General features: G+C 42.1%; 1 protein-coding gene across 3 annotated transcripts in view; it reads right to left on the bottom strand.

The window, feature by feature from the left end:
• Positions 1 to 13,195, bottom strand: part of BTK (Bruton tyrosine kinase) — a 35,760-nt gene extending 22,565 nt beyond the window's left edge. Inside the window, exons 1-3 of one of the 3 annotated variants that reach the window (XM_004377528.2) lie at positions 13,033 to 13,195; positions 1,410 to 1,580; positions 780 to 878 (exon numbers count right to left, since the gene is read on the bottom strand). In XM_004377528.2, coding sequence (XP_004377585.1) covers positions 780 to 878; positions 1,410 to 1,550 — 240 coding nt within the window. In that variant the 5' untranslated portion in view covers positions 1,551 to 1,580; positions 13,033 to 13,195. Of the gene's footprint in view, positions 1 to 779; positions 879 to 1,409; positions 1,600 to 4,300; positions 4,983 to 13,032 lie in introns of those variants that run through there. The other 2 variants (XM_023732379.1, XM_023732377.1) reach the window with 2 other exon arrangements.
• Positions 13,196 to 14,021: the final 826 nt, after the last annotated feature.

The following is a 14,021-nucleotide window of genomic DNA, read 5'->3' as shown; positions in this document are numbered from 1 at the left end:
TGAATGATTTTTATTTTCTTATTTGTGCTTTCAAAATTCAGTATTTTCTAGACTTTCTGTAATAAATACACATTAAATAAATACATATTATTCTTGTAATCAAGGAGCCCTGGTAGCACAATGATTAAGCACTCAGCTGCTAACTGAAAGGTTGGTGGTTGGAACCCACCAGCCATCTGCAGAAGAACCATGTGACAGTCTGCTCCCCTTAAAGATTACAGCCTAGACAACCCTATGGGGGTAGTTCTACTCTGTCACATGGGGTCACTGTGAGTTGAAATTGACTGGACGGCACCCAATGACAATCAGGAAAAACAATATATGATATTTTTAAAAAATCAACTCAGAAGTCAGCGGCTGTTGTACCTTGGAGGGGTTCTGGGAAATGAGAGGAGAATAAACAATGAGATATCAAAGAATCTCATATTACTCAGATCCCTAGGATTCCAGCATTCAGACAAACTCAAGCCTCTAAATTTGATTCTGGTAACTGAGGGAGAAAACCAACCATCTCTGGCCAGTTGGAAAACTTGATATGACATCATTTTAAAGTTGGTGTTACAAGGTTTTCAGGTTAAGTGAGATGTTCTTCATCTGGGGGAAAAACACTGAGACTCAGTATGACAAATACATGGTAGCATGAAGAAGTTTATAACGGTGTTTTACTGTGTTACACATTGAACAGCATCACCAGCCTCTTTACAGAGAAATTAAATGTTCCAGGTTTATTAAAGTCAATCTCTCTCCTCTCTTTCTCTGGGACAATGGTCTCTTCTTACCGGAATCTGTCTTTCAGGGGGAGGATTTTTTTCGGGAACCACTGTTTCAACACAGGTGATCTTCTCAACATCTATCGAACCCTTCTTACTGCCTCTTCTCTGAGAAAGAATGAGGAAGAAAATGGAGAGACATGGAGAGAGATTAAGAGAGATTAAGCAACCAGATGATTAAATTTTATTATCTAATCATTCAACATAATGAGGTGACACCCACACACTATATCAGGACCTGTCATTTTGAAGAGAGAGAGAAAAAAAAACTTCCAGATCTAATAATCTAACTTTTTTTTGACTACCGGATGTAGGGCAAATACTAAAGAAGAGTGGATGACTCTGTGTGTCTTTACCATAAGAAATAAGGAAGCAATTTCTAACTCTTAGATTTCATTCTCAGCAGTCATTTAATGAGTTCTCACCAACTGCAAGATTCTATGTTAAGGTTTCCCCTGTGGCTTCTTAGCAACTTTGAATTTTTGTCCCAGCGTGACTGTAGCTAGTTCTAGGCTAGAAAATATTTTGCTGAGTTTGAACATGTACTTAGGTTCATTCCACCTCCCTCCTACTACCTCGTCGCCAAGGAAGATCTAAGACCAGTCCATGAAACTAAGTTTTCACAGCAGAGAAACTTACCCCACGTTCAAAATCATACTCATAGTAGGAAAGTTTCTGCACAGTCAAGAGAAAGAGGCGCTTCTTGAAGTTTAAAGGTGATGTTTTCTTTTTCTGCTGGGATCGCTTCAGAAAGATGCTCTCCAGGATCACTGTAGCCATAGCTTCTTCTTTCTGGAGCTCACTTGTATGCTGTTGATAACGAGAGTTCCTGAGGACACAGCACATTAATCCTAATCCCTCCTGGTTCCACCTCAGCCTAGCCACCTGGTTTCAAATGGAACAGAAACGTACAACACTAACAAAAAGCCTTCTGCCTGCTTTGGCATCCTGTTTGCACAGCTCCATCTCTGTCAGTTTTCAGGTATAATGGACGCACATTGGATCGGGGCTATTGGTCCTACATTTCGAGTTCATATAAACTGGGATTTTATATCAGGCAATGCAATGCTCTGGATGCCAAGTGGCATGCACCTGTGTGCTTCGGTAATGCCCACAGGCGGCTTTACATTACCAGTTGCGCCGAGTTGACCCTGCCTCATAACGACCCCATGTGTGTCAGAGTAGAACTGTGCTCCATAGGGTTTTCAATGGCTGTGACCTTTCAGAAGTAGACTACCAGGCCTTTCTTCCAAGGCTCCTCTGGGTGGACGCGAACTTCCAACCTGCCGGTTAGCAGCCGAGCTTGTTAACCATTTGCACCACTCAGGGACTCCAGCTGTACGTTAACTAGCCTTTTATGGTACTTGCAAGTAGAATCTGTGAACATCAAAAGCCTCTGTGCAGCTGTTGACCCTGATACCCCCAGAAAGGATAATGCAGGTGTCAGAACTCCACTGAGGCAGATGTTGGACTTTCAGTTCCCAGTTTCCTAGACAGTGAATTAAATTTTTCAAACAGTGTCCCATTGGGGTCTGTAACTGAGGGGTCTCATAAGGATATGGAGGCTGCACCTGCAGTAATGGACATAGACTAACTGCCGCCCAACCGATTTTGCCCCTCACCCACTGAGCTACAAAGGATGGAAGCTTTGTTCTAAAGTTGCAACAAAAACAAATTGGGGGCAGCAGGGGAGTTTTTTTTGTTTTAGTTTTTGGGCTTTTAAAAAACATGTCTAAAAAACATGTCTTTTTGCTTAGATTAGTTTGTTTAGACAGCATCATGCAAAGGTGGTGCGACTCTCTTACTGTGGTCAATGTTGGCTCTGATCATGTATGAAGAGTATGTAGCTTGTTTAGCCTCTCCAAACTTAATAATACTCCAGAAAGCTTCAGGTTAGATAACTGAAATACAGAAAGGCTAGGAAAGTCACAGAAAAATCACCATTGGTTTTTTCCTCTTGCCTTTTTTAATTTTAATTTTTAAATAATTTTAAAATTACAGAAAATTTGCAAAAACAGTACCAAAAACCAAAACCCGATGCCGTCGAGTTGATTCCAACTCATAGCGACCCTATAGGACAGAGTAGAACTGCCCCCATAGGGTTTCCAAGGAGCAGCTGGTGGATTCGAACTGCCAACCTTTTGGTTAGCAGCCGAGCTTACAGACTTCCCATATAGCTTTCATCTAGTTTCCTACAATGTTAACATCTTACATACCATAGTACAATGATCAAAACCAGAAAATTAACATTTGTACAATACTAGTAACTAAACTACAGACCCTAAACTGGTGACAATTTCCCCACTATTGTCCATTTTCTCTTCCAGGATCCAGTTCAGGACCCCACATCACCACTGGTTTTTTATTCACACAAAACAACACTTCATATCAGTTGTTCACTTAAAATTCATGCATGATCTTATATTACTAATTTCAAAACTTTCATTAGAAAGATAAATTCTGCCACAAAAAATGGAGCACTAAAAATTACCAGCCACCTACCCCCCAACAAAGTTTTGTTAGCAGTTGGGGTTACTTTCCTGTGGTGGTTGGATTTATTTTTTGAAACCAAACTCCTTATGCTTTTGGTGGCCCCATGGAAGCAGAATAAATAAAGTCAGCAGTTTTTTTCTACTTGTCCAGTACAGATTATTGCTCATACTAGGCAAGCAAAGGAGTGGTTATTTTTGAAGACTGAGGCTATCCACACCATTATTTTGCTCTTTCCTGTGGTGTAGAAGGTAGGGAGACAAAAATAGATTAAAAGAACACTAAGGATGTTCAGAACGATCACGTTGTCACTTTGCCTCCTCTGTCTTCTGGTGGTGGATAGGTTCAATGTTGTATAAATGACCTTTTGAGAAATATCGGGCAAAGAAGGACACCTTTCCTCACTGCTTTCTCACTGCTCTTCCCTGACTCCCTGGTTTAAGTGATTTCTCATTGGAGCGACTAACTGATAGAGTTTACAACCAATCATAGCCCTTTCTAGCATTCAGATTCAGCTCAGATCTCAAAGAGGTTCCTTTTAACATTAAAACTATTTATTTACCCAGAAGTAGTGGTAACTAGGGAGTCCCTGGGTGGTACAAACGGTTAACGCACTCGGCTGCTAACCAAAAAGTTACAGGTTCGAGTCCAGCCAGAGGAGCGTTGGAAGAAAAGCCTGGAGATCTACTGCTGAAAAATCAGTAATTGAAAACCCTACAGAGCACAGTTCTATTCTGACACACGTGGGGTCGCCGTGAGTCGGAATCCACTTGAAGGCAACTGGGTAAGTGGTCACCAAATAATTAACAGTGTGTTCTCAGGAACTGCCAACTCATTGAGATCTCTGTGGTAATATCACATTGGTTCCATGGCAAATTGCAATTAAGTACCTCTTCACAATCAAAACCTCAAATTACAGATGACAAAATAATCCCTAGAGAAACACAGTGGCATGATCAATAAATCAGATGAGAAGCATCCCAACAAACCACATCCAGTTGTGCTTCTTTTAGCAGAGTAAAGGACACACAACATTTTACCTTTAGTTGTGGTGCATGCTCTTGGATGCACTCCCTGCTCAGACCCAACATCTGCTTCAGTCTTGGCCTCTGCTCTTATTTCCTATAAGACACATTCTGCTGGAAGCTGCCTTTGTCTTCTTCTTTTTTAGAAGAAATCCAGTTTGTACAAGAGGAAGGCTTCCTCTCTTTCAAGTGTCTGGGTTGGGGTAGGGTTTAGTACTGGTCTAAGTATGAGGAAGTAAGTAAGCCTATTACTAGCCATCACCCCTCTGAGCAAGGGATGAAACGGCCTCCCCCTCTAGATCACTGAGCTGAATGATTACCGGGATTTCCATGGCCTGGTATCCCCTTCTTTGACTGCATTCCCTCTGTTCCTTATGATCCAGTCCAGATACACACAGCCTGAGAATGCAGTAGTTCTTCCTTAGTCACCACTGATCCATCAATAATGTTAAAGGAGAGGGATCTGTCTTTATGTATCCCCCAGGGTTGGTGTGCAATGGCCAGCTCCGAGTTACAGAGTAGCTGCAGCTTCTTTGGGTATATATTTTGGAAGGCCTCAATTTTTTTAAAAAACAATTTCAGCAGCCTAGAGTCAATTCAGCCACAAGAGATGCACAGACGGGGTGACTTTGCACCTCACTGGGGTGGGGAGTGGAAACGGAAGTGACATGAATGTTATACACACACACAGACTATTGTTCATATAGAGAAAGAAAGAGGGAGAGGAAAATAATCAAAAGGCACAGAGCTCTTCACTTAAAATGGAGTTCTAGCATTACAATATTTTCTATATTAAACTGCAGATGCCAAAAGGGGGAAAATGCAGAACAGAATTTCAAATTCTCATAGACTCTAGACTTTCTATAGCCATGGAGGCTGGATGAACCTCCAAAACCATTGCCCTGAGATAATTTTTAAACCTTAAACCAAAACTATCCCCTAAAGTCATCTTAAAATCAAACAGTAGTTTTTAGCTAAACTAGTAAAGAATGTCTGCCTTGAGCATTGTGCTCTTTTAACCCTTTTATGCTTCTTGGAACAGAATGTACCCACAAACATTATTGGGTTCTCAGGTTTCTCGGGAGGGTGCTTGTCCCACTAGAAGTATATGCTGCCCTCCAGTGGAGGCTTCTGTAAGAGTGAACCATGAAAGAATCGTTCTTTGGTGAAAATTCACTAAGGTAGAAGGCTTAGGAATGAGGCAGTGCATCCAGGGAGCATGACTCGGTCAAACTTTTGTCTCCTTTGGCTTTTGTACAGCTAGATAATCCTTGTAAGCATATCTATTGCTTCCTGTGTGACATTTAGGGAGACCTGGTGGGTTTTGTATTTTCTTTTGTGTGTCATATTTGGAAAACCAATGTAACAAAATGGAAGGCGCCACCCTCCAAAGATCCTTGGGACAGATAGAGCCCACTAAACATTGCACCAGACTACTGCCAACGTTTTGTGGAAAAATGTATGCCCACATGAAATTTTCAAAATGGTTGCACAACTTGAAGAATATAATCAATGTCACTGAACTGTCCATGTAGAAATTGCTGAATCGGTGTATGTTCTGCTGTGTACTTTTTCAACAACAACAACTAAAAAGTAAAATAAATTTTAAAAAAGGGTAGTGGAACAGTAATCAAACCATCCATCCTTTGTATTTTTGAACAGTGTAAATGTGTTATCTATTCCAAAAAAAAATAATAAACTTAATTGAAAAATGTTTAAAAAAATCTATAAATGCAAGAATTTTCACATGATCACTTTTTGCAGCTTCCCAGATCCCTATTGAGCAGCCAGATTCAGAAAGTGGTTGCTTACTAGTAAAGGTTCAGCCATCATACAAACTGTGCTATGCCGAGGAATTAACATAAATAACACCTGCAGAATCAGTAAACTCAATCATGTTTGGCTCCTACATTTGCTTATATTAAGACAAAACACTATTAAGGGTAACACCAGAGAAAAATCCAGAAAACCACAACCTGCCTATGATTGGGAAGAGTCTACAAGATGCTAGTTAGAAATAACTAATCAGTTATAGTTCAAACGATACCTAGCCAGGACAGAGCTGGAGAAAAATGTAGAACAAAATTCTAACTCAGAAAAAAAGACCAGACTTACTAGCTTGACAGAGACTGGAGACAACCCGAGAGTACGGCCCCCGGACGCCCTTTTAGCTCAGTAATGAAGTCACTGCTGAAGTTCACCCTTCAGCCAAAGATTAGACAGGCCCATAAAACAAAATGATACTAAAGGGGCACGCCAGCCCAGAGGCAAGGAAAAGAAGGCAGGAGGGGACAAGAAAGCTGGTAATAGGGAACCCAAGGTTGAGAAGGGGAGAATGTTGACACATTGTAGGTTTGGCAACCAATGTCACAAAACAATATGTGTATTAACTGTTTAATAGAAACTAATTTGCTCTGTAAACCTTCATCTAAAGCACCATTAAAAAAAAAAAAGACACCTAGCCACAATATCTAAGAAGTGGTGTTTTCTCTTCATTTCTTCTTCAAGGTACTGCTTAATTGGCCAGTGAGTCTCTGGCCATTCCCTTTCTCTCCCTTAGGGGAATGGACGGGAACTACCATTTCTCACAGTGCAGTCTACCTGTCAGATATTTTACACGCGTTATCTCATTTATTCCTGAAAACAAACAGATGAGGAAACTGAGACTCGGAGAGATTAAATGACTTGCCAGACATCATTCATATGTGACTCCATAGCCTCTGCTGTTTCTGTGATACCTCACTACCTCCTAGAGGATTGTTTTTATTGATTGATCGATTGCCTCCAAATGAGGTGTGATGCCATCCACCTCAGCACCTGTGTCATTCTCAAAGGCTATCATGAAAGAGATGAGCCTGGATGGCAAAAGTGGTTTGCAATTGTTTGCTAACAGAAAGGTTGGTCGTTGAAACCCACCCAGTGGCTCCTTGGAAGAAAGGTCTGGCAACCTGCTTCTGCAAAGGTTACAGCTAAGAAAACCCTATGGAGCAGTTCTCTGTGTAACACATGGAGTCACAATGAGTTTTATGGTTTATCATCCAAAGAGCAGTTGGGACAGACCCCTCTACATCTTCTGGAAACATTCATCAAGAGAGAGAATGGTGGTAAATACAGGGGATAAGAGAGAATTCAGGGTTCTAGGGCACTTGTCTCTGCAATATTCCTCCAGGCTAGTAAAGAGGATCTGTCACCATTAACGGTCCACTGTATTTTTTCTCACATAAGGACTCTCTTCTCAATTCTGCTAGGTTTTCTTACAGTTTCCTTCTTTAACTCCTCCACAGGGAGATCCTGCCTAACTGGTGGATTCTTACAGTCACTTGCTGTTTCTTAGGGTTTTCAATGGCTGATTTGTTGGAAGTAGATCGCCAGGCCTTTTTCCGAGGCACCTCTGGGTGGACTCGAACCTGCAACCTTTCGGTTAGCAGCCAAGTGCTGAACTATTTGCACCATCCAGGGAATGTATAGTGGTTGTTTATGAAAGTTACTTGTTTCCTTTCCAGGATGTTTCATTGTTGATAGAATGAAAGCACAGGGGTTAAGTGGGGACTCACTCTTCTCTGTCCCTGTGGTTGTTATTGTTTACTGTGAATAGAACACTTTGGTTGAATGTACTTTGTTGTTTTTTTTTTAATTGTTGTAATTAAATGAAGTTTACATTTCAAGTTAGTCTCCCATACAAAAAAAATTTTTTTTACATACATTATTATGAGACCCCAACCGCTCACCCCATTCTGCGACAGCACACTCCTCCCCTCCGCCCCTGATTCCCCATGAACGTTCAACCAGCTCCTAACTCTCTCTGCCTCCCCATCTCATCTCTGGACAGAAGCTGCCCCCTTGGTCTCTTGTATCTATTTGACTAAGAGGCACATTCTTCACGAGTATCACTTTATGTCCCACACGAATGTACTTTGTTTTATGCTATGAAATATTTCAAATAGACAGAAAGTATGGAGAATAACATTACACTCTTGTACTCACCACTTAGCTCAATAAAATCCTAACATTGTGCTTCAGGTGTTTTTTTAAGAAATAAAAGATATTGATAGAGTCAAAAACCCTTTGTGTATTCCCCCCACAATCTTAGTCCCCTCCCTCCTCAGAAATCTTGAATTTTCTAGGCACCTTTTATATTATTACTGCATATGTAAGTATCTATAAAAGATATATAGTATCATTTTGCATGTTTTACATTTTTATATATTAAAAAAAAAAACACTTGCCATCGAGCTGATTCTGACTCATGGCAACCCCATGTGTGCAGACTAGAACTGCACTCCATAAGGTTTTCAAGGCTGTGACCTTTCAGAAGCAGATGGCCAGCCCTTTCTTCTGAGGCACCTCTGGGTGGACTCGAACCACACCTTTTGGTTACTAGTCAAGTGCTTAACTGCTTGCATCACCCAGGGACTCAAAATTTTTATGTAAGTGGTATGTATTCTTCAGCAGCTTGCTTTTTTTTTCTCAATGTAATATTTCTAAGATTTCTTTATTTTGGTAGCTCTAGTTCATATATTTTAATTAATTTTTATATGCATAAAATATTCTGTATGATGAATACTTCACAATTTATTTCCCATTCTCCTGCTGATGGACATTTAGGTTGTTTGCTTTCACTTTTTAAACAATGGTACACTGAACATTTTTGTACACATGCTCATTGTCTTCTACTCTTAGAGTGAATTCTCAGTTACTTAGATAAAGTGGCAAACTCAGGTCTGGCTTATCTGTTGGACTGTGTATTTCATGTTATCCCTTGTTCCCTTTTCAGTCCTGTCTTCCTGATGCTTCACTGTGAAAACTGGCAGAATCATCAACTGTTTAATCAGAGGTAGACTATAACTGATGGGCTAAACTCGGGGCCTACCAAAGATCTCTTCTCAGTCTTCAGAAGGGTCCCTCAGGTTTTGATTGAGATTTCAACTGAGAATTCCCTGGCCTTGGAACCAGAAGAGAATCGTCTTAAAAAATCGTAACCAGAGCCAACAAAGCAACCTAAGTATTCCATGATAAGCTTCAGGGTCAGTTGTATAAAGTGGCCAAATTTGCAGTGAAGGCTTCCAGCGAACATCCATTTTCTGGCTGCATGCTACCAGGTAAACTCTCATCTGCTGTAGTCATTTCCAAGAGATCCTGGGGTGCAGGGGGTCTTGCCTGACATTTCATGTTGTTAACCTTTTACATGTTTCTTCTGTGATTTTGGAAACTTCTGGGTCTCCGTGATTCACCATTTCTTCTGCTCTGCACTAGAGACAATAGATTCTGGCCAAGAGATGATGAAAAGAGACCCAGAGAGCCAATCTGCAAGTTTACACTCGGCATCAGAGTGGTGGTACTATTTTGGGCATTGTCCCTCTACCCTGAGGGGACTGCTGATGCTGGGGTCTCCATCTTCCACTCCAGACTGGTGTTCCCCTTTGGCCTTCTTTTTCAGTTTAGATTTTGTTCCCTTATTTAAACATTTTCCCTCTGGATATCAAAATAACATGCTCATTATAAAAAATATTTCAAGTACAGGGATATTAAAAGAAAAAGTCAGCTGTAAGTTTGTTATCCAGAGGTATTAATATTTGGGTATCTTTCTTTCCATTTTTTCTGTGTGTTTTTCTTGTATTTAAGAGCATATTGTACATACTATTTGCCACCTGCTTGTTTTTCTTAACATTATTTATCTGTCCATCCGTCCATCCATCCACCCATCTACCCACCATCTATCTGCCCAACATACCTTACCCTTTTCCAAAAAGAATCTAAAGTTCTTATTTAACATTGTTGTTAGTTGCTGTCGAGTCGATTCCAACTCATAGCACCCCTATGCTCAACAGAACAAAACGTTGCCCGGTCCTGCACCATTTTATCATGTTTAACGTTATTCCTGATTATTTCCCCATGTTATTAGGATTTCTCTATAAGCGTCATTGAAGTCTCTGGGTGGCACAAATGGTTTGCACTCAGCTACTAACTGAATGGTTGACGGTTTGAACCCACCCAGCAGTGCCATAGAAGAAAGGCCTGGCAATCTGTTTCCGTAAAGATTACAGCCAAGAAAACCCTACGGAGCTCAGTTCTACTCTGTAACACATGGATTGCCATGAGTCAATGGCAACAGGTTTGGTTGTATTTTATTTTTTTTTAAGCATCATTCACTGAGTCAAAAAAGTACGTGTATTTTTTCATTTTGTATTGCCAAAATAGTCTCCAGGAATATTGTACCAATTTCCACTCCAAATAGCACTTTTTGAGAGTCCTCTTACCCCTACACTCTCATCTCCTTTATGCTTCATGTCTAACCAATTTTTTACCCTATTTTTGTTCACACTGCAGTGTTCCGCAGACAAATCTGTTTTTTCCATTGAGGCAGTGATCTTGGACTCCAGTAAATTCCAACCTCCAACTTGTCTCAAATTTACTTCTCTTGGCTCTCTAGAATGTCCTTCTTCTAGGGGTGAGCTAATAGAATACCGTTTATTTTCATTTCAGGGAGCCAGGACAGTGAGATGAGCTTCTCATTGAGGTTCAAATAACCAACATTAGCCCTACAGCCATCTGGTGATGGCATTAAGGTTTCCAGGTTCCCAAAGCTCCCTGAACACACTCAGCCGCTGCACTTGACTCTCCACAGAAACTGAAAGTCACATGTGGCCCAATTGTTTCAGGGTCCTCAGAGGAGTTCTCTTTCCCCCTCCCTTGGCTTCATTTGCATAACCAAGCAGCTTTGGGGAAAAATAGGTCAAGGTTTCTTCTGTAAATTCTTGTTGAGCACTGAGTCACTGAAAATTCTAGCTCTCTTTTTCTTATTCCCAGGAGTTGCCAATCAGATCTGAGTATCGTTGGGGGAGAAGTGGCAGGTGCCTGAGGCCTTTTTTTGGAGAACATCCATACTTGGGTTTTCATAAGCCATATCTTCCCCTTAAGAATCGACTTGACGGCCCTGGCTTTGGTTTTTGGATCTTTCCTTTATACCTAAATCACTTGCTGGTATGGGTCTAATCCACTGAAAGGAAACTCTTATAGGAAGTTTGCCAGAATGGAAATAATAAATCATAGTGATGATAATTTAAGATTGTCATCAATACCCTAAAAGTGGGTGGAAAAGTTACACTAGTTCTCACCATAAAGAATTTACAAAGGATTCTAAACAAAAACATCAATAGCCATAATCAACATGAACTTGAACTTTAAAATAAGCAACTAGTTTAGTGTGACGATAAAAGGGGTCAGAAGAGAGCACATAGGGCTAGCCCTAACGGGTACCGTTTCTGGTCGCTTTAGGTTTCCATGAGCATTTGCATTTTGTGGCTTATTTGGAGGGCGACATTGTTTTATCAAATAACTGAAGCTCTAGAGAGGCTGTAGCACCCTTGCTTCAGGGGCTTGGCATGCAAAATGAGTCAAGGAGCAGAACTAATACACAACTAACAGCACAGAGTACAGCCCATGAGCTGTGTAGACTCCCAACATCAGAGCGTTGCTGCTGCCCTGCCTCTGGAAGTGCAGAGCATGGAATAGAGACTTCCAGCTTAGAGAGTTGGTGGCTGAGAAATTGCACTGGGATTCCAGCTGGAGGTCCAGCAACTCATCCAAGAATGTTTTCAACAGGGTCAGCAATCTCTTGTATTCTAAATGCCGTATCATTTGTTCTAGGCAGGGCCCTCTGGGGACATTGGCAGATCTCAGACAGAATAAAAATAATAGCCAACACTGACAGATAGCAGTTACTATGTGCTAGGTCCTATTTTAACTGCTTTACATATATTAACACTTTGAATCCCCACAACAACCCTATGAGGAAGATACTAGGCAAATAGGGGAAAGGGAAAAGAGCAGGGGAAGGAAAGGGCAAGAAAAATCCAATGCAAGTCGACCATCGTTTATTAAGTGCTGACTTTGTGCCAGAGGGTATAGTAATGAACAAAATAAAGGAGGGGATAAAGAAGAAGGGAGATAGGTAGAGGAAGGAGGAGGAAGAGAAGAAGGGGGACGAGAAGGAGGAGGAAGAAGACAAAGAGAGAAATAATGAGGACCATAGAAAAGAAAGGCATGCACATGGTAGGCAGTGGTAATAGGAGAAAGCTTCACCACGACCTCAGGGGTTGGCCACACAGTGTCTGGGCTGAGGCTGAGGCTGCCTTCTTCTGGCCAAGTCTCTTACCCACTGTTACCACGAGGTTGGCTCAGCCTCCACGCAATCCTTCCAATAAGCCAGCTCAGGTCCCAGCCCCCCGTTAGGCCTGATGCAGCCCTGTGTTGTTAGCCTTTTCCCTGCTCACAAAGGTCAACTGCCTATTGTGGCATGTGAACTTTGACAGTTTTCTCAGAGAATCTGCCTCACGAAACTTCTTCTAAGGGCTTCACTGACACAAATCTGCATTTTGAATCTTCCAACACTATTTGACCAAAGGGCTTATTTTTACCCTACTGCCACCTGCAATGTTATTTTTCCGCCAAGTTTTGCAGAAGTGCCCCTTTCCAACATTTGCTACCTGTTCAGATGGTCACCTCTTGTTACCTTTTTCTCTTTGTGTTCCCCCCACCCCATAGCGCTCCTCAGAAAGGACCCCGAAAGCCCCCTCTGATCACCAGAAGGGACTGCCAGAACCTTGTGCTGATGACACTCCCTCCCTCCGGCAGCCTCCTCCGCCAGCCGACTCTATGGCACCAGCTTTGCTTTCTCTCTGGCATTCAGGGGCCCCCAGAAAGGTACTTGCTGCTGCTGCCCAGCCCCTGCCATGCCCCAGACCCACCTCAGTCCTGACTTAAAGCAGGTAGCTTCCCAGATGCATTGAGATGCCAGGACTTTGAAGGTGGGACTCGATCTCAGAAGACACTGGCCCTGGAGACATATTCTTACAGTCCAGAGAGGAAGGACAGTCTGAGCAAACCCCACCCTTTCACAGCCACTCAGTTCCCTTTTTTTGTTTCCTGACTTAAACCAATGTCTTTTTTTTCTTCTTCTCAGCAGCATGGTATCTGGTTCCCTGCTGCTGTCCCTGTTCCACCCCCCTAGCTGTCCCCGCCCTTCATTTGCTTGGAACCTTCGACGTGACTATCATGCGTCCTTCTCTGAAAGAACTCTCCTCAACATGACTGGGACCACTGAGACTCTAGAAGGGGCTAGGTAGAGCAGAGGGGTCGGCAGGCCGAGCTCCCCCAAGGTGAAGGGATGACATATCTGAAGGACTAGGGGGATGGTCAGCACAGGGAGTGGAGACATATAGGAAAGAGGAGAACTGCAGAGACTGGCTGAGACAGGAGGAAGGGACTGCCAAGGAAGAGTGTCTTTCGAGGCTCATGTCCTCTGAAGTGGCGGAGACTTCGGGGCCGCACAGGTAGAGTTGATGGTAAAGGATGGAGAGTGCTCACACAGGGACCCCAAAGTACGGAGCCTGACAGAAGTCAAGACAAGACTTCCCCCTGCTGAGTCATTTTTTAAGAAAGCATTTTGTTTCTATAGATAAAAGTGTCAGAATGTAAGCCCTAACAAAGACTTGTGCCAGTCCCCATTTTCTGTGGTTGTTGATTTTCTCCATTTAAGATTTGGCCTCAGAAATTAACTCTTAATTTACACTTTGCCCTTTAATCCTGTAAAGTGATAGACCAGACTGGGTGCATGACTTGAAGCCTGGATGTTTTCTCAACGGCCTCCTAGCCTATGTTTCAACTGCAATATTCTCCCCTAGGATTCTCCTTGGAAATGCAGCCACTATTGGCTGCAGACAGTGATGGCAGCAGA

The sequence above is a fragment of the Trichechus manatus genome, unplaced genomic scaffold, assembly GCF_000243295.1.
Source record: "Trichechus manatus latirostris isolate Lorelei unplaced genomic scaffold, TriManLat1.0 scaffold00051, whole genome shotgun sequence".
In the NCBI taxonomy this organism is placed as follows: Eukaryota; Metazoa; Chordata; class Mammalia; order Sirenia; family Trichechidae; genus Trichechus; species Trichechus manatus.
The sequence above is the reverse complement of the archived record's forward strand: the minus strand, read 5'-3'. Positions and strand labels throughout refer to the sequence as shown.